Raw genomic sequence first — 27,566 nt, forward strand, 5'->3', positions numbered from 1 at the left:
GGGAAGATTCCACATGCCGCAGAGTAACTAAGCCCACGCGCTACAACTACTGAAGCCCGTGCACCCTAGAGCCCGAGTGCTGCAACAACTGAGCCCACATGCCGCAATTACTAAAGCCTGTGTGCCTAGAGGCCATGCTCTGCAACAAGAGAAGCCACTGCAACGAGAAGCCCACGCACTGCAACGAAGAGTAGCCCCTGCTAACCGCAACGAAGAGGAGCCCCTGCTCACCGCAACTCGAGAAAGCCCACACATAGCAACGAAGACCCAACACAGCCAAAATAAATAAACAAATAGATAATTTACAAAATTTTTTCATAATACTGTCCTAGTCGACCATGATGCTGGGGAGGGAGCGGGACAGAGGGAAGGGAAGTCCATTATTCACCTTGGTGTCCCATTGTGAAGCACGTGAGACGTACTGGCTAGACAGATACACATTTAATAGTTCCTATATATCTGATTCATATAACTACAGAGCTAATTCAATGCTGTTCATACTATAATATGGCTTCTATGCTTCCCAAGTAATATATTCATTGTCAATTTAATTCACACTTTAAAAACAAATCCCTTCAAATACTGTTAAGAGGGTCAATCAAATCAGGTGGCCCAAACTGGATGGTGTATTCATTACCCTGATGATTAACTTAGTGCAAGAAATGTGACCTGTTTCATGAACATAAAGACATTTTGTGGGAGCATGGGAAGTTCTGCTCTTGGGTCTAGGAATTCCCAGTTTGAGCCCAATGCTTGGTGAAGACAGAACTGGGCTCCTTACATGAGAAGAGTAGTGGGGAGAGATGGAGAGGAGGGGAGGGAGTTGGGAGGAATGGAACAAAACTCAGTATAGTAGATGCCAAGGTGGCTAGGTTCCAGCCTCAGCTGCACCACTAACTCACTGTCCCTTGGCCTCTCTAGGCATCAACTTCCTCAATCTGAAAAACAAGGCAGATGGATGAGATGATATATCTCCTTTCTAAAAAAAAATATTTCACGCCTTTATTTTTAAAAGGCATGTCAGAGATATAATGTTTTAAAACTATGCTAATGCATATCATGCTTGATTTTTATTGCCTATTTTTATTATGCTTATAGTCAAAGATTAAAAATAAGAGTACACATTGCTGTACTCTTATTTGCCTTCTTATCCAAGTTCCAACGGACTTCTGATGAACTGTCTTCTCCGAGGTACAAGAGAAGGACCTATTACTGGAGTAGCTTCCTTTGTTATAGACATTTAAAGCGTAGCAGTTACAGATGTTACAGAGAAATCATTTTTTAAGGCTTTATTTTCCCATCTTAAAAAAATATTTGATTTGAAAATATTTTTAACAAGTTACTCATCTCTTTTATTCACCAACAATTTATCAGTTGGAATAGGATTTCTCATTCACACATCTCGCTACTAGCACAAACCAGTAATCTTATCCACTACCTCACTTTGGGAAGAGAATTGGGGCGAAATCTAATGGATATTTCAAGCAACACATCAGTTAGTCCCTATAGTCTTTCACATTTTACGTTGCTTCCCTATAATCATCATTCATTTCTTTAGCACCGCGAGGCCATGAGTATCAGAGGCAAAGATGTGTCATGATATCATCTGCTAAGGATCTAACAGATCGATGGCAGTCTTTATTCTTTCTGAAATAAACTCTGCCACCCTCTATGTGTATATATATATATATCCTTTTTATATATCCCAATCATATCCCTTTTATACATCCGCATTATAGATCCCAATCATATCCCTTCCACCTGTGATTGTAAATAATTCCAGATGCCTAATCAAGGAGGTTCCAAGCAGTTAACCTAGGAGACCCACAGGGCCCTTCCCAGCCGATCGCACCCTCCCGGGACCTTCCTGCCCGGCTCGCCTTTGGCAACACCCGGCCCTCCACCCCCTGAGCGCCGCCTCCGGGGCCGCTGCGCCGCGCGGCGCGCACCCGAGGCCACGTGACCCCGAGCCGCCATGGCGGCGGGGCCCGGCGGTCGCCGCTCCGGGCCTGCAGCGGGCGCCCGCTTCTTCTGCACCGCGGGCCGCGGCCTGGAGCCCTTCCTGATGCGGGAGGTGCGGTCGCGGCTGGCGGCCACGCAGGTGAGTCGGCCTGGTCGCGCGCCCGGGCGGGAAGCAGGGCGGCCCAGTCCCCGCCCCTGGCCGTGGTGCCTCCCCGCCGGGGTCCGTCCCAGACCCGGGAAAGCGACGTGAGCCCCGCGCTCTCGGCCCGCGAACCCACGGAGGCGACGTCCCGGCCCTCGGAGTTCTGCTGGCAGGTCCTCTAATTACTGCCGGAAAGACCCGCCAGCCGTTTTTCCCTGCACATCTGTTACCGCGTACCCGTCACGGGTGAAGTTTTGTTAAAAAGAGGGGTTGACGCAAGTTACTTCATGGATTCTTTAAAAGAAAAGTGTTTGATAGTGCCTATAATTAGAATTAGACCTGTCAGAATCCTTTCTCCATCCTTTAAACGCAAATATAATCTTCAGGTTCAGCTGTTTTTGTCAGTTTCCCGACAATGATTATGTTTATCTCATAGGACTTTTGGGAGGATTAAATGATAAAGGGTGTGTAAAGTACACCTTAAACACGCAGTAAATAGTAGCTAGAAAAATTCTCTTGGAGGCCTCAGAGGAGGAAGTTAACAGTTGCTGGCATTTATACGCTGTTAATTTCAATGAAACGAAGAAGGTTTTAAACATCAGTTTAGGCTCTAGGACATGCTGAGCCTGGTTCTTGAAAACAGGAAAAGGATGTAATAGAAAAGGGCTCCAGTATCTTGATGGGATATATATGACAGCGTGAATGATGTGTTTTTGGAAAATGAAAGCTTAATGAAAGAAATTGACCACTCCACTCCCAGGACTCCTGCCGTGTTGAAGGTCCACAAAAGGAGTTTCAGTGATGAGGGGGTGGGGAGAGGAGGATAGAGGTGTCATGAAGAATGGCATCAGTCTTTATTAGACTATCTGCCATTTGTGGTTTTGGTCACAGAATGTCATAGAGTATTGAATGTAGCTAATCTAAAAAAGCAACAATAGCAACTGCTGACATGGATTAAGCATTTAATGTGTATCAGACAATTTTCACAACTGCCCTATGTTATGAGGTAGGCTCCACATTTAACAGAAACGGAAAATGAAGCACAGGTAAAGTCCAATAAAATATTCAAGTCATGGAACCAGAAAATGGCAGAGCTGGGATTCAAACCCAAGCTGTCTGTGAAATAAGGCATGAGCATATTATCATGTTCAACCCAGGCAGGCTGGGACCTGGGCCCAGTTCCTTAAACACTGTGTGGCCATGACATCTTGCTGCACTGATTTTTTTAAATGTTAACGTAGAGTTCTTGGTATGAAAAATAGATGGCTTGACCCAGTCTGCGTATGCAGCATTATTAGAAAAATGTTGGTCTCTGCTTGTTCTCAGTCTTTGCCATTTGCTTCTCCGTGGTGTGGTTTCATATGTTCGTCTATCCTCTATGTTTCCTGTAAATCGGAGTCCTGTAAGTTATAGCTAGCACTTGGTCACATTCAGGTTTGATTTTTTTTTCTCCTGGTGGTGGGGCAAGCCTCTCTATAGGTTCCTGTGTATTTTTAAATATTTAATTTATAGCATATAAATATATACTATACTATGTAGTGTGTAGAGTACTTTAAAGAAATGTGTTGGGTAAAATTAAGCTTTACTTTGTAATAATGTTTAATGTGTTAAATACTGTTATTTATTATAACAATAAAAGTAGGAACAGGGCTTCCCTGGTGGTGCAGTGGTTGAGAATCTGCCTGCCAATGCAGGCGACACGGGTTCGAGCCCTGGTCTGGGAAGATCCCACATGCCGTGGAGCAACTAGGCCCGTGAGCCACAACTACTGAGCCTGCGCGTCTGGAGCCTGTGCTCCGCAACAAGAGAGGCCGCGATAGTGAGAGGCCCGCGCACCGCGATGAAGAGTGGCCCCCGCTTGCCACAACTAGATAAAGCTCTCGCACAGAAACGAAGACCCAACACAGCCAAAAATAAAAAATAAATTATTAAAAAAAAAAGTAGGGACAGTAATTTTGAAGATAGTAGAGGTGTCTCCAATGCCAGCTGACCAGGAGGGCCTGTCAGTTGATTAATCACATATCAAAGACAATTAACCCAGGTCCTTTTTTTTTACTTTTTTATTGAGGTCATGATGATAGAGGGTAGTGGGGTACAGCTAAGCAGATAGTTGTTTCATAGTTTTTCATTTAATGTAGTAAAGTATATATTTTTAATTCTCTCTTCTAAAATGATCCAAAAAAGCTCACACGCCACCTCAGTCCTTCACTTAGCACTTTAAAATTAATTCCGAAATTAAATGGCATCTGTAGAATTAGGAAAACTTTGGTATCTCCCTATATTACTGTACCATACTTTTTTGCATAGGCTTAAGCTTTTCATCTTTGTGTCAGACTTGAATCCCTGAATTTTAAAAGAAAGGTAAAACTGCTAACTGCTTAGATAATGCTAGCCGATAACAGAGCTATTTTTTTCTTTAATAAAGTCTGTTATTTCATCTTCTGAAGTGTTAGACATAAAACCAGCTGGTTTTAGACAGTTTTTAATGATTTAATTCCAAATGGAAAAAACAGATTGGATATATAAATAAATTTTCAAGTAACAAATACTGGGATGAAATATTCTAAAATGCCAGTTCTCCCTAATTATTGTAATTGAATATGATCAGTTACAAACAAACTAAAAGAAAATGAGTAATGGTAGCTTCACTGTTTGAAATCATAAACACCAAAATTCATTTCTCTACTACTTTGAGATACAATGTCTTTACAAAGGGTGAACTGTTAAAGTGCTTTCATATATATGATTGATTCTCACAGTGGCTGTTTTACAACTTCGTAGACTACTTCTGATTACGTGCTCATTTCTTGTAAAAGGAATGTAGGCCTAATGTTAATTTTTTAAATAGAGAGAATAATGTTGCTTTTGGTTTTGAGAATGTATTTAGCATTTTAATGCCTCAACACATATTATTCTTATGATTGGATACCCCAAATAAATTAAATGACCTTTTAGGTCCTCTTAATTAACTTTATTTTCAGTCAACTGTCTTTTTGGTTTTTTGTTCTCCACATCCCCCTCAAAAAAAGATATTTTTGGAGGAAGTTCATTATGTAAACTGTTTCCCTTGATACTCAAGTAAATGAGAAAAGATAAGATCTTTGTACAATTAAATAACTAATGTCTAGACTACTTAGGTTAAAATCACTGGTCTAGATGTTTGCATCAGTTTGTTTATAAGACTTGGATCTTAAAACCATACATTTTCAGTAAAATATTTCAGTTCCCCCAGAATCTTGACAAGGTATTTCATGTCTGTTAACCTGTTTTGTGATGGCTTAACATCAGCTATATTTTTAGGTCAAGTAACATAAAATCTAAACTTCTAAAAATTTACTTTTTAAAACTGTGTCTCCAAGTTCTAGGCACTTTTGAGGTATATATTTAGTTTTGACTTTAGTGGGAAAATGTCACCTTTGTAATGAGAAAGAAGTAAATTGTAGAAACCAGAAGTTCTTGTTTTAGTTACTTCATTATCCGCTTAAATACTGATTCCTAAACATTCTTCTCATTCCCTTCTCCCTCCATCTCTCTTGGTCAGCTGCATTGCTGGTACCTAAGCTATTTGGGTTTTCTTTTTTATTTATTTGTTTTTCCAGCTCTATTGAGGTATAATTGACATACAACATTATGTAAGTTTAAGGTGATTTGATACATTTATATACTGCAAAATGATGACCACCATAGCATTAGCTAACACCTCCATCCCGTCATATAAGCACCATTACTTTTTTGTGGTGAAAACATTTAAGATCTACTCTTTTAGCAACTTTCAGCTATATAATACAGTATTACTAGCTGTAATCACCATGCTATATGTCAGAGCCGCAGAACTTGTTACTCTCGTAACTGGAAGTATTGGGGTTTTAACTGTTATCAACCTAGGGCTTCCCCAGTAGAGATTCTTCTTCATCAAGCTAGAGTGGTAACCTCAGAAATTACCATCCCCAAAGCTTAATTAGACCAGGTCAGATCAAACATACAACATTTGGAGTTCAAATTCCCATTGAATGGGAGCTACCTACACACATGGGATACCCCAAATTCCATGGTTGCCTCAGTCCTAGGAAATGACTTAAAACCATGTCAGTCAGCCCATGGCCACTGCTAAAAGGAGAATGCTAGGACTATCCACATCCATCCTGAACTTGAGGGGGTTGGATTGACCCAAAAGGTTTAGGATTCCATTGGCATAAGCACCATTTGCTGTACCTCATTCGACTCTCTGTGAGTCTGTGCTCTTTTCATTTTTCCGTTCTTCCCTGACTTCGACCACATAGCCATCCTGTCTCCACAACCTCTTTCTGTTTGATGCATACTTCTTGCTTCTGTCCATTTTCCAGTTCCCACAGCCAAATGGTTCATTATTTCTTCCTCAGTAATCTACTTCTTCCTCCAGCATCACATTCAACACTCAGTCCTTTATGCCTCTTCCACGGTAATTTTTTCTGCCAGCTAATTTAGTGTTGTCATAGTTTTCATCAAAAGCCTATAACGCTTGACCATTAGCATCTGTGATACTCGAAATTTCATGACCGTTATCAAGCCGGCCTGAGCTACACCATACATCCACCTGACACCATCAGTCAGCATCACACAGCAAATGTTGCCATGCTGACTCACAGTTTACTTCAGCCAGGTTGTCACTCCCATCTGCGTGTTCTTGCCCTTTTTTCTTTTGTTACAATCCCTCTTCCCAAGTCTTATAGGATTCTTCCCCGAGACTTTTACTAACGATGGCTTCCATCATTGGTGCTACTTATTGTACCTACAACTTACCAGTGCGTTTATTATGTTAAGTTTTTTGTTTTCTTCTGGGTTTAATGCAGGTTGTTGTCTTATAAATTTTACATTTTAATTTGTATGTCAGTGTATGCCTATTACATTATTATTCATCTTTAAGATTTATACTGTATGCTTCCTTGTAGACCACGAGGTAGATGTTTAAGAAATACCTACTGATTATTTTAACCTTGGGCTAGACACCTCATTTGTCCTCTCCATTATACCTTTCCTTTGCCCACTCTTAACAGTTGTGTGAGATTTGATAATTAATGAGTATTTTGTGTTCTATTTTTTTAGTAGTGTGTGCACACACACACTTTCCAAAAGGTAACATAGAAAGATTATGATCTTGGTCACTGACTGTGTGAGTTCATACAAATTATTTAACCTCTCTAAGCCTCAATTTCCTAATCTATAAAATGAGGATGATAAAATCTACCTTAGAGGGTTGTTATAAGGATGAGGGGGAAAAAAAAATGTATTCAGAGTGCCTAGTACAGTGTCTGATAAATAATAGATACTTCAGAAATGGTCATTTTTATTATTGTTAGTCTAGGTGCCATGTTTTAATTCATTAATACCTATTTTTTCTATCTCTAGGTTGAATATATTTCAGGAAAAGTTTTTTTCACCACCTGTTCTGACTTGACTATGCTGAAAAAATTAAAATCTGCAGAAAGGTTATTTTTGCTGATTAAAAAGCAGCTTCCGTTGAATGTTTCTTCTGTAAGTAAAGGTACAGTGTATACCTATTGCTCTTACCCCCCATGATATATTGTACTCCAAAGTTTTCTGCTTGGTAATTAATATGTAGCCATTTCACATTTTTAAGATTCATTCAGACCCATGGGATCGTTAATTAGTTATTTTTCTGTATTTCCTGAACATCATCACCTAATTATGTCTCTTCTCTTTGCAATCTCCTGCCTTTCTTCTGAGATGTTAGTGTCCTAAGTCACATTTCTTCCTTAAGAATTACGATCAGACACCTTCTCTAGAGCTATGTATGGTCAGTGCATTTATTTAGATTTAGGAGCATGTGATAACCCAAAATGCATTGATTTAATAAATTGGTCAAAACTGTCACCATCTAAATTTTAACTGATGAGTGATATAATTGGAAAAATACTACATAGTAAAATTTCCTGTTTGGGGAACTTTAAATGTTTTGAAAAAACTTACACCCATTTATAAAGCATTGGAGTTAAAGAGGGCTTGAGAGATTTCTTGTCCACTCCCTAATTTTATAAATATGCTGCTGAAATAATGTAAAGATCTTGATAAAAGCAACAAAAAAGGATCAGATACATCTGGCTAAAACATTGCCTTAAACCTCATTTTGATTGCTGCTTGTGCACAAGAGACCATGTCATCATATAGTCTATAATAAAATGTGTCAAGAAAGATACAAATGGCAAGAAATCAAGACAGGGCAGAAAAATTGTTTTAAAGCAAATCCTAAGGTATTATATTGTGGGGTCAGTAAAATTTCATCCCAGTATTCCACACACTTTCATCTTTAGAGAACTACAGTAATTATTCTTGGGTCATCTTGATGGCCCTTGTTCATCAAGGAAAGGTTACATTTTATCGAGCATGGCTGGCAGTCCCTAAGTTATGAGTCGGTTGTATATCTGAAGTGTTACTTTGTGGAAACTCCTTTTAGATCTGTGCTAATATTGTATGGTCTAAAATAGTCCCAAGATTCAGTTGCTCTGTTTTTGAGCTCTGTGTTTTGCAATTTATTCTGTTTTTTTAAACTTAATTTTTGTAGGCAAGATCAGCATTATTTTAAAGATCAACACATGCTCTAGGTCTCTAAGTATATTGAAGAGATGCATATGTTATCGTAGGACAAATGATCTTGCTAAAGAAAATGATAACTTTGTAGGAATTTTAAAAGTTTTGACGTTAAGTATGGAATATACAAATGAACTTTATTCTGCACAGTATTCTTATGTTAAATTATATAAATTCCAGATGAAAGGGAAGTCACTATTCATGTAGCAATTTAATAAAATTTCTTATTTTAAAGAAATAAAGGTAATGGGATTTGGGGGTGAAGAATAGCTTCAATAAAGGGTAAACTGAGATTTTATTTATTTAGGAAAAATATTTAATGAAATGCAGAGACTTACGAATGATGATCCTGAAAGTTGGTTGAATGCCATTTCAATCTGGAAAAATCTTCTTGAACTTGATGCAAAAAAGGTAAAACTTTCTCAAAAAAATGCTAACTCACTAAAAAGAAAAGTGGGAGAAAATGACATCATTGCTAAGAAATTGAAAACAGAACAAATGCAAGAGATACAAGAGAATAAGGAATGCCGACTGGAAGAACAAATAGAAGAAGAAACACTGGAGCAAGGAAATTTTACCACTAAAAGAGACAAATCTCAAGAAGAACTTCAGAACGATGTAGCAGAAGCAGTTGATACTCATAACCAGAACGACTTAACTTTCAGAGTTTCCTGTCGCTGCAGTGGAGCAATTGCAAAGACCTTTACTGCACAGGTACACTTTCCCCCTCCAGAGTGGGTTACCATTTTCTAAAAGAATTTATTACTCTTTAGATCTAAAAAGAGGTGAAAACCTTTCTCAGAATACATAAACCAGGCCCAGACAGAAAACTAGGCCTAATCTCATATAACTAAATCTCTTCTAAAAATGCATTTTCCTTCTTAACTGTACCTCAGATGCTTAAGAGGAATAGTATGCCATTCTATGTAAAGACTTCCTTTTACTTTCTCCCTAAAAGTTTCGTTAAACGAATAGATATCCTTTACATTTGGAAATCCTAATATCATGGTCTGAAGCTTTTAGGCTTTCTCTGTAGTTCGGTTCTGTATTTATTGAATTGTTGCTCTGCACCAGGTCCTGCATGTGGGATTGTCCCAGGACCCAGATGCAAATACACAGATGGACGTAAAAGGAGAGCAAAGACCACGAACAGACCCTACAAAGTTCAGTAATATAAAGGGCATAAGCCTTTGGCCAGTCTTAAAATCAGACAGACCCTTAAGTTTGAGCCTAATGCTATTGCTGGTAATTTTTAAACATATAGGATTGCCATAGCTAAAACAGTTAATCTTTCAGCTTGCATCTGTTTCCTAAAACCCAGAATGACCATATTTAACAGGCCATGATCTGGTTATTTCATGTATCTAAAATTACAAGAATAAAGATTACATACAAGTAGACGTTAATGCCATAGGATGTGTTGGGGGTGGAAGAGGTAAAATGTACCCTTTTTGCCTTGAGTAGAAAATGCTTTCGTGTGATATTTTAATATTGTAACCTTAAATTGCCATCAGATAGTCTGATTGATTTTCCTGCAAACTCTGTTAGTTTTTGCTTACATTTAAACTTAAAATTTTCATTTTTAGTATATTCTTTTCTATAACCTGCTGCTTTTCCAGGAGGTAGGAAGAGTAATTGGAATTGCTCTCATGAAACAGTTTGGATGGAAAGCAGATTTGAGGAATCCAAATTTAGAGGTAATGAATGTTCATTTTATTTTATATGCTTATAACCTAATTCTTTAAAGACAATGCCAACTATTCTTTTTTTAAATTGAAATATAGTTGACATAAAATATTATGTTTCAGGTGAACTACACAGTGATTCGACATTTGCATACATTACAAAATAATCACCATGTTAAGTCTAGTAGCCATCTGTCCCCATGCAAAGTTATTACAATATTATTGCAATGTCAACAACTTTTATTGTGCTTTTCAATTTTGCTTTAGAGTTTTAAAAATCATGTCTATATGGATCCAGCAGTCTGTTTCCTCTTTAGCAATAGAATACTGCAGATAATTTTGCTAGTAGTTTTCACTGTGAAAATGTCTCATCCAAATAGGACTTTTGGAATGGAATTGTTTAGTCACAGTTAAACTGAACATTTAACATAAGGTTGCAGAGATGCTCTCTATAATCACTATAATAAATAACAAGTCTGTATAATAAGAAATTCTAGCTAATGGTAAAAAAAAAAATTGGAAAACAAAAAGGCCAATACAAAGTTAAATAGTGTGTTAATCGTGGCTTTGTTAGGGTTTGGGGATTATTTTTCTTTTTCTCTATTTTCAAAATCAATTTAAGGAGGTTACACAATTTTTAATTAGAACAAAGTAAACACATGGGAAAACAAATTCTAGCTATAAAAAATATTCTTCACTATTTTTTGAAAACCATCTCATAAATTTGACCAGTTTAGTCACTTTTATGATTCGTTAATTCATAAATTTATTGTTATATAGCTTTAAATGGAGTAAGGGCTGGCCAAACCAGAAGATTTTGTGTTGTTTTTCAGTTTTGTTATTTGATATTTTTTGCTTTTAATAAGTCGTTCCTCTTTTATATTCTTTATTGCTGTTATGCAAAATATTTTGACCTCAAGAATGTTTTGACATAAGGGTGTCTTCCTTCATCTGCCCCTTTCCACTTTTCTTATCTTCTGCTCTCCTGGTTTCCTCCTCTCCATCTCTCCCTGACTCTATCTCACTGTCTCAGAATTATAGTTTTCTCATAATTTAGCTCATAAATAAATATATCTAATTTAATTCCTATCATCCATTTAATGCAATTAATAATAGCTATTGGTAGAAATAATCAACACAAAACAAAATTGACAACAATAGAATCACACATAGTAAAATCCGTGACCAAAATTGACGGAAGAAACAAATCTTAACGAATTTTGTTCTGTACAGTTAATAGAAAAACCTTCATAGTGGGGAAAGCTATACCTGATAACATTTGATATATAAAAATATCAGTATATCATATCTTTAATATAACTTTTAAATAGAAAAGAATGAATCCCAATTAGTAGTTTTGCTAAAGTGAATAATATAAAAAATTGGAAAGTTTAGCTTCAGTAATCAAGGAATTAAACTGACTAAATGGAGTTCACTCCAGATTATTCTTTTCTTAATAAAAGTTTATCAATATTGGAATAATTCTGATTAAACTATATTAAAATACCTTTGGGGTGAAAGTATCAGGAATCAAATGTTCTTGAGGTCAAACAGCAGAATTAGAGAATTCCATAAGCCTCATCAGGCTACAGAAGGAGGGTTCTTTAAAATTTATGTGGGCTACTAATTATAACTTGAGATATTTAAATCCTCATCATGGCCTATCATGACGACTACAGCTGACACTGCTATACAACTTAAAGGAAGGCGGTTAAGAGAGTAAATCCTAGGAGTCCTTATGACAAGGAAAAAGTTTTTCCTTTTTCCCCTTCTTTTCCTTTTATCTATATGAGAAGATGGATGTTAGTTGGACCTATTGTGGTAATCATTTCACAATATACGTGAATGAAACCTTCATGCTATATGCCTTAAACATATAGAGTGATATATGTCAATTATTTTTCAATAAAACTGGGAAAAAAATAACAAGGTAATAGGAAGAAGCTCCCCTATAAATAGTAGGGAGGGAAAAGGTCACACTTGCTACAGTATATTTGGCTTAAAGAAAGTTTTCTGTTAACCATGGTATCAAGTCTTATTTGAGGCTAGAATTAGGGTAGATTTAGGTAGTTGTCTCTAACCTAAAATGATGAAAAATCTAATTTAGTTAAGGTAATTCAAAGAATCGCTGGGAAGAAAGGTGACCTTGAGTTCTTCGTAATATGATTCTCAATATAACTTGTATACAATTTGACCTCAGAATTTTTCTATGAGACGTACTTAAAATTTACTTTGCCTCTGCTCAGTAAAAAATATTATGGAAAATTTTTCTGGATATGACAAAGCCTTGGAATTTCTTATTAAAATATAGGTTGTATCGGTTCAAAATGGAAGTTTTCAAATTGTCAGTCATTTGGTAATGCATTTCCTGTTCCATTTTAACTTCTGTATTTGTTCTTTCAGATCTTTATACATCTAAGTGACATTTACTCTGTGGTGGGAATTCCTGTGTTCAGGTAGATATTGTTTCTAAGTTTCAGGCTTGTTCCTTAGTAGAGTTTGTAAAATTAAGAACTTTGTGCTTTTATTTATAGTATGAAAGAAACATTGATATATCAGAGGGGGCTAAAGGCAAAGCATTTGAGTTCTTTGCTTGAGCCAGTAAAGTGTTTTCACGGAGCTTAGTAGATATGATCTGATCGGACTAGAGCTGTGAAAGATTTGATCACAATAACCCACTGATTACATGATTCATACTGAAAATTATATCTAATTATTTCTATTATTAAATGATTTTCACAGGCCCATATTTAAGCTAAAATTTTTAGTCTGTTGGTCTCTTGGATTTTTTTATTAAATTAGAAAATACAACACAGTTCTTAAAAGTCACCTTAAACATTCTTCAAATTTTATTGCAGTTCTTTTTTTGTGGGAGAGTAATTCCAGTTTTTAAAATCTTCTTCAGGTTTTCTCCCTAGTTATGTTGGGTACTATATAATAATAAATGCAGTTGATTCCTTTTCTTAACTTATTGAACCCTTATCATACGACAGGTCCTTTTTCTAGGTGCTTTGGGAAGAAAGAGCTGGTTGGATGATGGAAATAGGGATTTGCAGTTTTTTGGGAACATGTGAATATTGTTGGCATCTCCAAAACATTTTATATGCAAAGCCCTGTTGACACAGTATAAGGTGATTTAGATACCCCTTCTCTAGGTGATTCTAGGCATGGAATGTTTTTAAAATCCTAAAAGTGCTATAGGAATACCTCACTTACCCTAAGCTCACATTTGTGCATGTGTAAGCCTGAATCAGGATGTAAAAAGGAATGCTGAAGGTCACTGTAATAGCTTTTATCAAATGGTGCACCATAGCAGTTGATTAGCACCATGCTGAGAACACTGTAGACGTTCAAGAAGTGTTGAATGATTGAGTTCCACTGTGTGCTAGTTATAGGGTAGGCCCCACTAGCCTCTAGATTACAAAAATCCTGCACCAAATAATATTTCTTGTCACCTTAACACACACGAGGTCATCACATGCCTCAATGCCCTGTTGGTTTCCCTTGGCCCCCACCTACCCCAGTAGCCTACCAACTCTCCCAGACGAAACCTAACCCTCTGTTTTATACCTACACCTACAAGGTGTCCAGGCTGCCCTACTCCAGTGCCTTTTGAAGTCCCAGGCCCTAACCCCTGCAGAATATTTGTAAAACTGGGTTTTTTTGTTGTTGTTTTTTAGCAATTTTGCCTACCATGGTTTTTTTAATTTTATAGTAGTCGACAGGAAAGGTGGGAGAAACTGAAAGATGGCCACATTTCAACCTAGTGTAATTATTGATAGTCACCAAGACAAGGGTAAGGAAGACTAGTAAGACAGTAAAATATGAAATATATTTTTAGAAGGATTCATAAAGCAGCTAAATATTCTTTAACACTTTGGCCCCTAAAAGGGTGAGCTTAAGTGTCTAGAATATTGATTTATAAGGAACATTTCATCCCCAGCAGGGCTGACTGATGCAGTATGAATGTATTTAGATTTTTGGCACCAAATAAAAGAACTCATTTTTAATTTGTAATCATATATAAAAATGCTAACTTTCATGCTCTTTTATTATTAACTTAACAAATATACATATATATAAGTTTTTATATGTGTTTTTAAAAGGTGTACAATTTTATTTAATGCTTGCTAGACACCCTCAAGAAGTCATGCTTATGGCATCTCAAGTAATAACTGGTAATTTAACCTAAAAGTTGACAAATAAAAGGTATGTATCTGAAAATTAAGGCTCAGACCCTGAATGAGCAGTGGCCGAAAATAAGATTGCATTAGACGCTCTGTGATTAGTCTGTTTCACTACCTCAGCAAAGGAAGGAAGCAATCACGAAGTGTGTTGATTAAAACAGTTCGCCATTGTGTGAGGCAAGGGAGGCGTATGAAGAACTGAAAAGCAGATAGCGGTGGACGAGAGAAGTGATGGTGGAGGTCAGAAACCGTAACCTGGTGACCCTGACAAGAGAAGAAAGTCAGAAGTGATGGAACAGAGGACAGAGCAGCCATCGAGTTTGAGGGACACACAAAAATGTGTATCTTAGTAGCACATCACCTGGTACAGTAAGCATAGTGGATAAGAACCATGGACTTCAGTTCCCCCTTCTCCACAAAATAACTCTGTGAGTTGGGGCATATTATCACATTCCTCTGCTATAAAATCAGGAAAAGGATGGTATCTACTTCCTAGCTTTGTAGTTGGGATTAAATGAGATAACACATATGAAAATGAGATAACTGCTTTTATGATAGAGTAAGTGGTAAATAAATTTCAGCTATTCTATTTTTAAACAGATCAGCAACTAGGGAGGGAAGGGGAAAGGCATTTACCAGCGTAAGATTAATTCATTCAATTAATTTCAAGTGAAATTATCTAATGAGTTCTTACTCTGTGCTAAGCATTGTGCTACATATCCAGTGTTTGAAGATGAGTAAGATGGTTATTAAACACAAGGAATTCACTCTAGTGGGAGAACAGATATGTGGTCAGTGCTTGATTGGAATTAGAAAAGAGGACCTAACTGATGGAGGACAGGTGAGCAAAAGAACACAGAAGAGTATCACTCAGTGTATCACTTAAATGGAGAATAATAAGCAAGGATATCTCAAGCGGACAAGAGAAGGAAAGGATCTTACAAGCAAGGAACTGCATGTGCAGAGGTGTGGAGGTGTGAGGAGGCTTGAGGTACATGGGGGACAGCAAGTAGTTTCGGTATAGATGGGACAGGGAATGCATAGGGAGAGTGGTAGAAAAGGAGACAGAGGATTGGGAATGAGTCATGAAGTGTCTTATAAGCCGGGTTAAATAACTTGAGTTTTATTCTAAAAGCAGTAAGAATTTGAAGCAGAAAAGTGTTGTGATTAGGTTTGTGATTTTTAAAAAATTACCAAGGAAATTATATTTTAAAGTGGAAGGGAAATTAAAAAGGGGGGGTTAAACTCTTATACTGGTTCAGGCAATGAATGATGAAGAAATGAACTAAGGCAAAGTTGGGGGTAATAAAAAGGTAATAATAAAACATTCAAGAAAATGTTAGGGAGTCTAGAATAACTTCCAGATATCTGATTTTGGCAACCAAGAGACACTGGTGTCAGTCACTAAGATATAAAATGTGGGGAAAGGAAGTAGTTGTGTGTTCAGTGAAACATGTCCAAGTAGATATTTAAAGTTGCAGCTCTGGAGTTCAGGTGACAAGTCTCAGCTGGAGGTGTAGATGAGATTACCCAGTACATAGATGGTAAGTGGCCTAAGAAAATGAAGACGTATATCAAGAGAGTAAATACGGGGAAAGGAGAGTGTACTTAGTTTATATCTGTAAATTTTGCAGTACTTAAAGAACCTCCAGGTAAAAGGTGTCCAAACACACGTTTGAAGATAAAGATCTGGGATTCAGGGGACAAATATAGGCTAGAGAGATGTAAGTGAGAATGTCTTCAACTTGCTGATAGACGATGTGTAAGAGAAAAAAAGAAGAAATGCACGTAAGAAGATCAAAAAGCACCTTTATTTTTTTTTAACATCTTTATTGGAGTATAATTGCTTTACAATGGTGTGTTAGTTTCTGCTTTATAACAAAGTGAATCAGCTATACATATACATATATCCCCATATCTCCTCCCTCTTGCGTCTCCCTCCCACCCTCCCTATCCCACCCCTCTAGGTGGTCACAAAGCACCGAGCTGATCTCCCTGTCCTATGTGGCTGCTTCCCACTAGCTATCTGTTTTACATTTGGTAGTGTATATATGTCCATGCCACTCTCTCACTTCATCCCAGCTTACCCTTCCCCCTCCCCGTGTCCTCAAGTCCACTCTCTACGTCTGCATCTTTATTCCTGTCCTGCCCCTAGGTTCTTCAGAACCTTTTTTTTTTTTTTTTTTTTAGATTCCATATATATGTGTTAGCATATGGTATTTGTTTTTCTCTTTCTGACTTCACTCTGTATGACAGACTCAAGGTCCATCCACCTCACTACAAATAACTCAATTTCATTTCTTTTTATGGCTGAGTAATATTCCATTGTATATATGTGCCACATCTTCTTTATCCATTCATCTGTCGATGGACACTTAGGTTGCTTCCATGTCCTGACTATTGTAGATAGTGCTGCAATGAACATTGTGGTACATGACTCTTTTTGAATTATGGTTTTCTCAGGGTATATGCCCAGGAGTGGGATTGCTGGGTCATATGGTAGTTCTATTTTTAGTTTTTTAAGGAACCTCCACACTGTTCTCCATAGTGGCTGTATCAATTTACATTCCCACCAACAGTGCAAGAGGTTTCCCTTTTCTCCACACCCTCTCCAGCATTTATTGTTTGTAGATTTTTTGATGATGGCCATTCTGACCAGTGTGAGGTGATACCTCACTGTAGTTTTGATTTGCATTTCTATAATGATTAGTGATGTTGAGCATCCTTTCATGTGTTTGTTGGCAATCTGTATATCTTCTTTGGAGAAATGTCTGTTTAGGTCTTCTGCCCATTTTTGTATTGGGTTGTTTGTTTTTTTGATATTGAGTTGCATGAGCTGCTTGTAAATTTTGGAGATTAATCCTTTGTCAGTTGCTTCATTTGCAAATATTTTCTCCCATTCTGAGGATTGTCTTTTCTCTCTCTTTTTTTTTAATAAATTTATTTATTTATTTATTTATTTATTTTTGGCTGCGTTGGGTCTTCGTTGCTGCGCACAGGCTTTCCATAGTTGCGGCGAGTGGGGGCTACTCTTCGTTGCGGTGCGTGGGCTTCTTATTGTGGTGGCTTCTCTTGTTGCAGAGCACGGGCTCTAGGCGCACGGGCTTCAGTAGTTGTGGCATGTGGGCTCAGTCGTTGTGGCGCACAGGCTTAGTAGCTCCACGGCATGTGGGATCTTCCCGGACCAGGGCTCGAACCCGTGTCCCCTGCATTGACAGGCAGATTCCTAACCACTGCACCACCATGGAAGTCCTGTCTTTTCATCTTGTTTATGGTTTCCTTTGCTTTGCAGAAGCTTTTAAGTTTCATTAGGTCCCATTTGTTTATTTGTGTTTTTATTTCCATTTCTCTAGGAGATGGGTCAAAAGGATCTTGCTGTGATTTATGTCATAGAGTGTTCTGCCTGTGTTTTCCTCTAAGAGTTTTATAGTGTCTGGCCTTACATTTATGTCTTTAATCCATTTTGAGTTTATTTTTGTGTATGGTGTTAAGGAGTGTTCTAATTTCATTCTTTTACATGTAGCTGTCCAGTTTTCCCAGCACCACTTATTGAAGAGGCTCTCTCTTCTCCATTGTATATTCATGTTTCCTTTATCAAAGATAAGGTGACCATACGTGCGTGGGTTTATTTCTGGGCTTTCTATCCTGTTCCGTTGATCGGTATTTCTGTTTTTGTGCCAGTACCATACTGCCTTGATTACTGTAGCTTTGTAGTATAGTCTGAAGTCTGGGAGCCTGTTTCCTCCAGCTCCGTTTTTCTTTCTCAAGATTGCTCTGGCTATTCGGGGTCTTTTGTGTTTGCATACAAATCGTGAAATTTTTTGTTCTAGTTCTGTGAAAAATGCCATTGGTAGTTTGATAGGGATTGCGTTGAATCTGTAGATTGCTTTGGGTAGTATAGTCATTTTCACAGTGTTGATTCTTACAGTCCAAGAACATGGTATATCTCTCCATCTGTTTGTATCTTTAATTTCTTTCATTAGTGTCTTATAGTTTTCTGCATACAGGTCTTTTGTCTCCTTAGGTAGGTTTATTCCTAGGTATTTTATTCTTTTTGTTGCAATGGTAAATGGGAGTGTTTCCTTAATTTCTCTTTCAGATTTTTCATCATTAGTGTATAGGAATGCAAGAGATTTCTGTGCATTAATTTTGTATCCTGCTACTTTACCAAATTCATTGACTAGCTCTAGTAGTTTTCTGGTAGCATCTTTAGGATTCTGTATGTATAGTTTCATGTCATCTGCAAACAGTGACAGTTTTACTTCTTCTTTTCCGATTTGGATTCCTTTTATTTCTTTTTCTTCTCTGATTGCTGTGGCTAAAACTTCCAAAACTATGTTGAATAATAGTGGTGAGAGTGGACAACCTTGTCTTGTTCCTGATCTTAGAGGAAATGGTTTCAGTTTTTCACCATTGAGAACAATGTTAGCCATGGGTTTGTCATATACGGCCTTTATTATGTTGAGGTAAGTTCCCTCTATGCCTACTTTCTGGAAGAAAAAACACCTTTATTTTTGTACTAGGGTACAAGCCAGCTAAACTCTGATTAAACACATCAGCGGATTTTACGAAAGTAGGGAATTATTTTTATTTTCAAGGAGTTTATTTCTGAACACTTCTTTCCCCCGAATAATTTTATTTTTACTGACATAATGAGCCCGTTTTGTTGACGTAATAGCAGATTAGTTTTGCCCAAGTTTAAGCAAAATAAGAATACATTCACTTTTCTCACATATTAATAGAATTGGCTTCCATAAAATAAAACCTCTATTAGTAAAAATATGCACATAATGGCTAAAAATTTAAAAGGTTCTACATAAATCTCTGATGCTTAGAAAAGCACTTTGTAATATATACAGACAAAGACAGTTTTCTGTACCAATTCTCTCTCTCTCTCTGTGTGTGTTTGTGTGTAGAGTGAAAATAATCTCTCCATTTTGGTTTTAACTAATGTGTTTTGTAGCAAGATAATTGCTGCACTTAGCCTGCAGAAGCAAGATTCATTGATCAAAATGTTTTATAGTCTTTCTACCTGCAAAGTTTATATCCCAGATTCCAAATCTATGGGTATAGTACTATTTACAATGTGAATTTTTATTTCCTGAAAAACCTTTTAAGAGAAAAAAAAAACAACTCTCATGGATTTACCATTCAGGGCTTCCTTGTTATAATAGTAAATATGCAATTATACTGTTTTATTTGATAAGGTATTTATAATTACCTCATTTCATTCTAAGATCTTAAGAGGCTTGCAGTAAATACACACAAAACAGGATAACTTAAAGTCAAAGAAAGAGCAGAAATAAAACGATGAAAGGAAATAGGGTTTGGAAAACACTGTGGCTTTGTGTAATGTTAGTAGAAGAGCCCCTTAGTGGCTTTGGAACAAGCCTACCCCCAAAACAACCAGACACGGATTCTTGAAATCATACCGTAATGTCTTACCAACAAACTGTATACATGAAATAGAAAAGTGCATTGATATTTCCAAGGAAATGCTTGTTCATTGCATTAGAAACATAAAAGTAATATTCTGAAAATTTGTATCAAATCTGGAAATACTGATAGTAGCAGTGATTAGGTAGAGGATAAAGTATAAAGTGATACATAATGGAGACCAGTGAACTCATTGGGGAGGTGTCTGCTTCAGCCCTTCGTTCAATAGATTATCTTAGGCAATGCAATGTCATGCTTCATTCCATCTTTTGAGAAAGATGCAAATGAGCAAAAAGCAAACTTACAAAGGGGACCTTTTAGAAAACATATTTCAAGGGTTAGCATCCATTCAGCCCTGCTTCCTATACTACATCTATATCACAATGCAGTCTGTTCCTCTTGATGACTCCAGATCAGCAGGGAAAGGTCTAGTCCGTGTGGCAAGTCAGGGAAGTATATAAACACTTTAGGAAGATTTCCCTCATGTGATTAAATTTTTATAAGTGAAAGACATAAGGGTTTAAATTTCACTTATCTAAAAAATTTACCTTTCTGAAATACCCCACTGGCTGGTTAGACAAGGTGCCAATTAGAGAAGGTAATTTTGTAATAAGGTTAAATATTCTCTAACAGGAAATACTTTAGTGCATGTTGTATGAACTTGTTAAAATGAGGTACAGATATGAATGGGTTAATTATTTTTGTTTACATCATATTCTTTAACATACAGTAATATTGGGTGTTCTTTTCTTTTAGGGTTCCTTTAGCCAGCAGAGCTTACATCAAGACAGCAGGACTGAGATCTACCATAGCGTGGGCAATGGCCTCTCTCGCAGAAATTAAGGTAAGGAAACTGTTCTCATTCTTATTAATGTAATAGCAGGGTCCCTTCCATAATTAACTTACACAGTCTCTTATTGATAGTCATCTTTTCTCTTTAGTTCTTCTAACCTTTTTTTTTTCTTTTTTTCTTTTTCTTTTCTTACCATTACTCTTACGAACTGCAGTGATATGTTTTTATATACTGTTGAACTTCTGAGAGTATTTTGGCTATGAAAAAGCTGAGTCAAAAAGTAGCTACATTTTATTATTCCTAGTCACAATCACATGGCCTGTACAACCTCTACTTCTTAAAATTTAACCAAGATCTTGATCAGTTTTTGTAAATATTCCATGGACATAAGAAAATAATTTTATTTTCTAGTCAGGAGATGGCCTTTATATCTTTATTTACTGTTTTACTGTCTGCTCAGTTCTGAAAGAGGTATTTTGAAATTTATTAGGTTATTACATTTTTTTAAGATTTTGCACTTTTATTAGTTGTTACCTCATTCAGCTGCTGTGTAGTTTGGTTTATACTCTTTTATGACTGTTATTGCTTCATTGTGAAGTGTGCCTCTTTCTTGTTATTAAAGTTTTCATTATCTTGATTTGGAAGTTTACATTTAAATTTCACCATGTCTTATTAATATTTTCACTGTTTTCTTTCTCTTTGCATTTTCCTTTGTAGTAGTTCTTTGACACATTTTCAACTTTGTTTTCAGTGTGTTTTTTTAATAAACACAGAACTCTGTTTTTATCCCACTCTGATAGGCTCTTTCTTTCAATGAGAGAATTCAGTATTATGATAGATACACCTGATTGCATTCCTCCTGTTTTACTCTGTTTGTAACTTCTTACAGTTTATTCTCTTTATTTTTGCTAGTTTAAGCAAGTTAATCATTTCACTGTTCTCCCTGAGGTTGGATTTTACTTTATGTTCTACTCCATTAGTGGCTCCCTCTCCCAGCTCTCTTAATTAAACACATGGGACTCGATTCTAACTTTACAACAAGACATCAACTCTTTTCCTTGCCAAGACACTGTTTTTACCACCAAGACACTCTAATCTTTCCCCTCTTCCCTATCATAAGGTGAGACCTCCGGGGTACTTTTTTCTCTTCTCCTGCCCCACCTTTACTCCTCCCTACAATGAGACCTTTGAAACATTTTCCCCCCTTCCACTCCCAACTCCCAACTACTAGATTGAACTAAATTGTTTATTATGTATCAGAATTTCCCTTAAAGCGTGTCCCTCTGTTTCAAAAGTGCTTATTCTGCACTTATATTACACAGCCTATCCTTAATCATTAAGATGTAACGTGTGTAACATACACGTTTCTGTATAAACACACAAAGATATACCGTGAGGTGCATTGCTCCTCGCTTTTGTTCTTCACTTTGAGGCCTCGGCTCAGGTTTACTTGTTGCTTGGTTAATCTTTTCTTAGCTACTTTCCTCAAATGTGGTATTGATTGGGGAATATACTGTCTGGATTCCTATATATCCTCCAACTTCTTCCTTTCAACCTGGGTATCCCCACTTTGGCTAGGTATAAGATTCTTGAGTTGCAGTCCTTTTCTCTCAGAAGTCTGTAGATGCTATTCCATTGTCTTTTCACTTCTGGTGTTCTAGGTGAGCAGTTCACACCAGTGTGATTTTTCTTTTCCATTATGCCTATCTTGTCCTTTCTGCTGGCAAGCTTATAAGAGTTTTCTCTTTAATCCTCTAAAGTTCAGGACTATCACCAGGATGTAAATACTTATGTAAGAGTCTTTTCTGTTCAGCCCAGAGCTCGGTGAGTCTGACTGTCTGAGTTCTAATTCTGGCTCTACCACTTACTGGCTGGGAAACTTTAGGTAAGATAACTTAACATCTCTGTGCCTGAGTTTCTCATTTGCAAGATGAAAATAATAATCTCATAGGGTCATGTGAGGACTAAGTGAATTAGCATTTATCAAGTGATTAGAACAATGCCTAGCATATAGAAAGTATGTAAGTGTTGACTTCTGCTATAGTAATATCAGGGAGGTGAAAACTTCCCCCCTACCCCTCTTGAGTTCTTTTGGCTGGTCTAATAATTAAATTGACACAAGACAGATTAATAGGAGGAAAAAAAAATTTAATTCGTATGCATGGAAGTCTAATAGAAACGGGACCCCTGAGGTGACCAAAGCAGGCTGTTTATGTATTATTTTTAGACACAGAAACAATTATTTGTGAAGATTTAATGAAACAAAGGGGCTTGTGCTTGTGGTAGCAGACTAATGAAGAACTAACAAAGTTTGTTTATACAGCTTTCTTAGCCTTCAGTTCCCTAACTCTGGTGATAAGGATGCTTTCTATCTCCTCCCAGTAGTGGGAGGATACCTTCACAAGGGAAATTTAGTTCCTGCTTTCAGGGGGAAAGGAGGTGATCAGAGTGTCTTTTTCTTTCTTTTCCTTCTTTGTTAATATCATTTCTTTTTACTGGCTGTTTCTCAAGTAACTTTAATTCAAGATAATCAATATGCCATTGAAGCATATTTTGGGGTGGCCTGCCCTGGACCCCAACAGTAATAATAATCATAGTTATAATAATTATTATTTGGAATGTATAATTATAAAAATACCATTTTTTTCCTCCACCTCAGGCACTCTTTCGTGCATTATTTACTTAATTATTATTTCCTCAATTATTCTGCTTTAGTGCCTTTAACCTTAAACTACTTCCTTTTTTCTGCTTCTGGAATTCCTGTGATAAACATGTTAAGCTTCCTTTCTCACATGCTCTCCATCTCTTTATATTTTGGCTCTGCATTTTGAGTTATTCTTGGATATTTTCTTAGAAACTATAACAAGAGTCACAAAGATGTGCTCTACTTTATTTAGTGAAATGTTTAGCTTTAAAATCATGGTCTTTTTTAGCTTTGGAAAATTGTGTGTGTGTGTGTGCTGTATTTGCTATCTCTAGAAGCTCTTACTTTTTTTCGCATATTTATCTGTTCCCTCCAAGAGTTTCATTTCACTAGATGTGTGTGCTGTTTGCTCTATGTTCTCTCTAGGTTTTGAGGGACCTCCTCCCCTTAGATGTGTCATTATTTTTCTTTGTTGGCTCACTGGGGCTCAAGTGTGGTTAGTAAAGTATTTTAAATGGCTGGAATCCTGTAAGTGGTAAAAGGAAAGTGGATCTCTGGCACCCCTGGGTTTGGTAGTGTAAGGAGACTGTCAGCCGTGCTGAGGCACTCGGTGAAAACTCTTCTATGCACTGGTCTCCCTGCAGGTCCACAGATCTCTGAAGACCAGGTTTTTTCCCTGATGCCAGTGATTTCCCCTCTGGGTTCAGTGCCGGTCTCTAATCACCCACCCAGCCCAAGGCGAGGAGACCTCGCACTGGGTCCTTCTCCTGGGGCCTCAGCAGAGCCCGGGGCGTCTCCTAGCGCCAGTTGCCTCTGGTTCTGAGCACCATTTGCCTCAGAAGTAAATAGCTCAGAGCTGAGGGAAAAAGGAGAGAGCTATTCCCATATTACCACGTTCCCAGAATCCATGATTTTCTTTTTTATTTGATTTACATCTTTAGCCTAAATTTCTTTTAGTAAGGAGAGAGGGGTGTGGTAACAGTTTAATTTTTCCCAAACTTCCAGTGATGTCACCACAGTTTATATTTACATAATAAATTTATATAACCACCTACACATTTGAAATGTTACCTTTATCTGATCTAAACATACAATTTTCAGAAATACAGAAAGTAAATGATCGAAAATATCCACAGATAATACTCAATGAAATTCTTCCCTTTTGTCAGTTTGTCCTGCTAGGACCGAAAGTAGAAATTGTTTCTCTAATGTGACCACCAACAAAGAAAGTCTGTTAAAGTAGGTGAGAAATAGCGCAGCAGGGTTCTTCTGGGGGGATGCAGTGATGACCCACCGTGTAAGTGATCCCAGCGTCCAGCGTTGATCCAGGCCCCTCTTTGGAGCTTGGTACCCAGAGCAGTGCACAGGCAGCTCAACCTCAGGTAGGCCAGCGCCACGAAAAATGAAACTTAAGTCTGGGGCCGTTAGATATTTTTCATGTTTACTATAAACTGTTCTTCCTGTATATCACAACAAGTAAGGAAAACCAAGTTCTATAAATCTCAGTTATTCTTTTAAGCATATGGAAATACTTCTCTGCTTCTGCCTGTGTACCCAAATGTCATGGCTAGAAAAGGTCCTATACAGTAAAATAGACATTGAAAGATACTTAAGGTCAAATTACCTCATTGAACAGGGACCATGGGGGAGAAAGAACACAGTGTTTGGCACATTTTAAGATCTTAATAAAAATCAGTTCTCATACCACTGTTAATCTTAAAGTTGCCATTTAAATCATTATTCTTTTTGTTACTCTCTGCCCCTTCATGGGGGACCCATGTGATACTCTCCGTAATTTCGTGCCAGGGGAAAGTCTCTCTCTTTCTTGAAGGACATTTTGTTTCTTTCCATCAGGTACCCCCTGGCTCTGACTGAAACCTGGCTGTCCTCTGAGCGTTCTGCCTCCTCTGTAGACAGACCAAGGGACCGCTGGGCCTGGAGGTGGGGTAGGTGTCCTGCTTGGCCTCGTCGCCCCTTCTGCCCCAGATCTCTCACTGCCTTAGAAGCGCATGCCATCAGATTATCCCGGTGTCTACAGATCTCTTCCTATCTTTTCTGTAATGGTATAGACCATTACTCCTGTCATAATTCTTTATGACCTGAGTGTCCGCTCTGTAGTCTGATCCCTTAGTGTCCTGGCTTCCCTGCCTCTAATGATCTGCCTTAGTCACATCCTAGACTTTATCATACCCAGAAGGGTATACCTTCCAAAATCTCAGATTCAAGAATCCTGCTGTTAACCTCCTTCTCTTTCCCATTCACTTCCTCTTGTGCCCTAAAGCAGTTCTTTAACCCCGTGGGACCTCTAGTAGGTGACCCTACTCACCACCTGTCCTCAGCCCTCCTTCACAGCTTGGATTTTATGTTCTATCATTACAGTCATTTCTTGACCATACTTTTAATTCTTACTTCTTAATTGACTTAAATATTGGAATCAGAACTTTAACATGTCCTCCCCACCAAGTTTACCGACATAATGGAATCTACACCCTCATACTTTGCCTTGTCATCATTATAATAAATGAACTGTCCTTGTTTCACTCCATTACTTGTGTACTGGATTCCATTCCCTCTTGCCTACTTGAGGACTTCTTTCTCTACTAGGTCATTCCCATCAGCATGTACACATGCTATGATATCTTGCAACTTGAAAAAGAATTAACCCTCTCCTGAACCCACATTCTCCATCAGCTACCACCCCCTTCTCTGCTTCCCTGTACAGAGAAACTTAAAACTAGTTGTCCATATTTGGTGTCTACTTCTTCTCTTCTCACTCTTTCTTGTGCCCGCTTCCCTCAGGTTCTCATCGCCAGCACTCCACTGAAAGAGCTCATCTTGCTTAATCTACTAGCCTGTGGACACTGTCGTCACTCCTTCTTGAAATGGGTGTTTCCACTTTGTTTCAGGACCACTCTAGGTTCTGCGTCAGGATGTGCTGCTGTCAGTGTGCACTGCTGAATCTTCATCTACCAAATGTCTGTACTTAGGAGATCACCGGCGTCCAGCCCATAGACTGTTCTTTTCTAACTTCTCTTGCTTCCTAGATGGCTCATCCAGTTTTGATGCTTTAAATACCATTTATAAACTAACAACCACGGTTCCCAAATTTATATCTGTGGCCTGTACCTCTCCTCTGAACTCCAGATGCTTAAGTCCACTTGACATCCATGCTTGGTCTAAGAGGTATCTCAAAATGAACATGTCCAGAACTATACTCTTGTCTCCTTTGCAGCTTTTCCACCCCAACACTTCCCAGCTCAGTAACAGGCAGCTCATCTTCCTGATGCTCAGGTCAAAAACTTCAGTCACTTCAGACCGTTGTCATTCTTTAACATGCCACATGCAATCCATCCTGTTGGTTCTACCTTTAAAATATACCCAGAATCCAACTACGTCTCCCCACTTCCACCAGCGTCACTCTTTATGCAAGCCACCGTTACCTCTGCCTGGATTCCCTAACTAGCCTCCCTGTAACACTCTTACCCTTCTGTGATCCGTTCTCGACAGAGCAGCCAGAATGATCCCTTCGAAATGTAACATCATGTTACTCCCACTCAGTGTCCCTCCAGTAGTTTCCCACCCTTCCACATAGAACCAGACCCCTTATAACACCTACGAGATCTGACGTGATGCGACCCCACCCCAGCCCCACTGCCCAGATGGGAGAGTTCTTAGTTTTTTCTCCAAATTTCCTGTTCTCCTCTCAGGTACAGCTAGGATGACACTTTCCTGGCCCCTTCAAATTGTGTGTGTCATGTGACTGACATGCCTTCCCCAATTAAATGTTGGTGGAAATGATATATGTCACTTCCAGATGGCACCTTTAAAAGCCGGTGCCTGATTTGCTTTCTTTCCCTCTGCCACAGCGGTGGCCGTGCTCCAGGTGGCGACCACTTCACTGTGTGACTTGCTGAGTGAGGAGCGGAAGCCCCAGGTGTCATTCTGTGGGCATGGAGCATGAGCTACACGGTGTTTTCAGCCTGTAGGACTTGGTGGCTGTGATTGCACGCGGTGTAATGCAGCCCATCCTGATGAAGTAGTCTGGCCACCTCTCTGACGTCATCACCACCTTTCCCCTCTCGCTCACTGCGCTTTGGCCACACTGGTCTCCTTCCTAATCTTTAAATGTGTC

At 38.1% G+C, this 27,566-nt stretch overlaps 1 protein-coding gene across 8 annotated transcripts in view; it reads left to right on the forward strand.

The window, feature by feature from the left end:
• Positions 1–1,940: 1,940 nt before the first annotated feature.
• The window catches only part of THUMPD2 (THUMP domain 2 tRNA and snRNA guanosine methyltransferase), a gene marked incomplete at its 3' end in the record, with an annotated part of 62,403 nt that continues 36,777 nt past the window's right edge, over positions 1,941–27,566 (forward strand). For 3 of the 8 annotated variants that reach the window (XR_014235117.1, XM_082358233.1, XM_082358235.1), the window contains exons 1-6: positions 1,941–2,101; positions 7,490–7,625; positions 8,997–9,403; positions 10,276–10,386; positions 12,778–12,830; positions 20,754–20,841. Coding sequence is in view for 7 of the 8 variants with exons in the window: in XM_082358233.1 (XP_082214359.1) it covers positions 1,976–2,101; positions 7,490–7,625; positions 8,997–9,403; positions 10,276–10,386; positions 12,778–12,830; positions 20,754–20,841 (921 nt within the window). Of the gene's footprint in view, positions 2,102–7,489; positions 7,626–8,996; positions 9,404–10,275; positions 10,387–12,777; positions 12,831–20,753; positions 20,842–27,566 lie in introns of those variants that run through there. The other 5 variants (XM_082358230.1, XM_082358232.1, XM_082358236.1 and 2 more) reach the window with 4 other exon arrangements.

Source organism: Balaenoptera borealis (genome assembly GCF_965194805.1).
Source record: "Balaenoptera borealis genome assembly, chromosome: 15".
Lineage (NCBI taxonomy): Eukaryota > Metazoa > Chordata > Mammalia > Artiodactyla > Balaenopteridae > Balaenoptera > Balaenoptera borealis.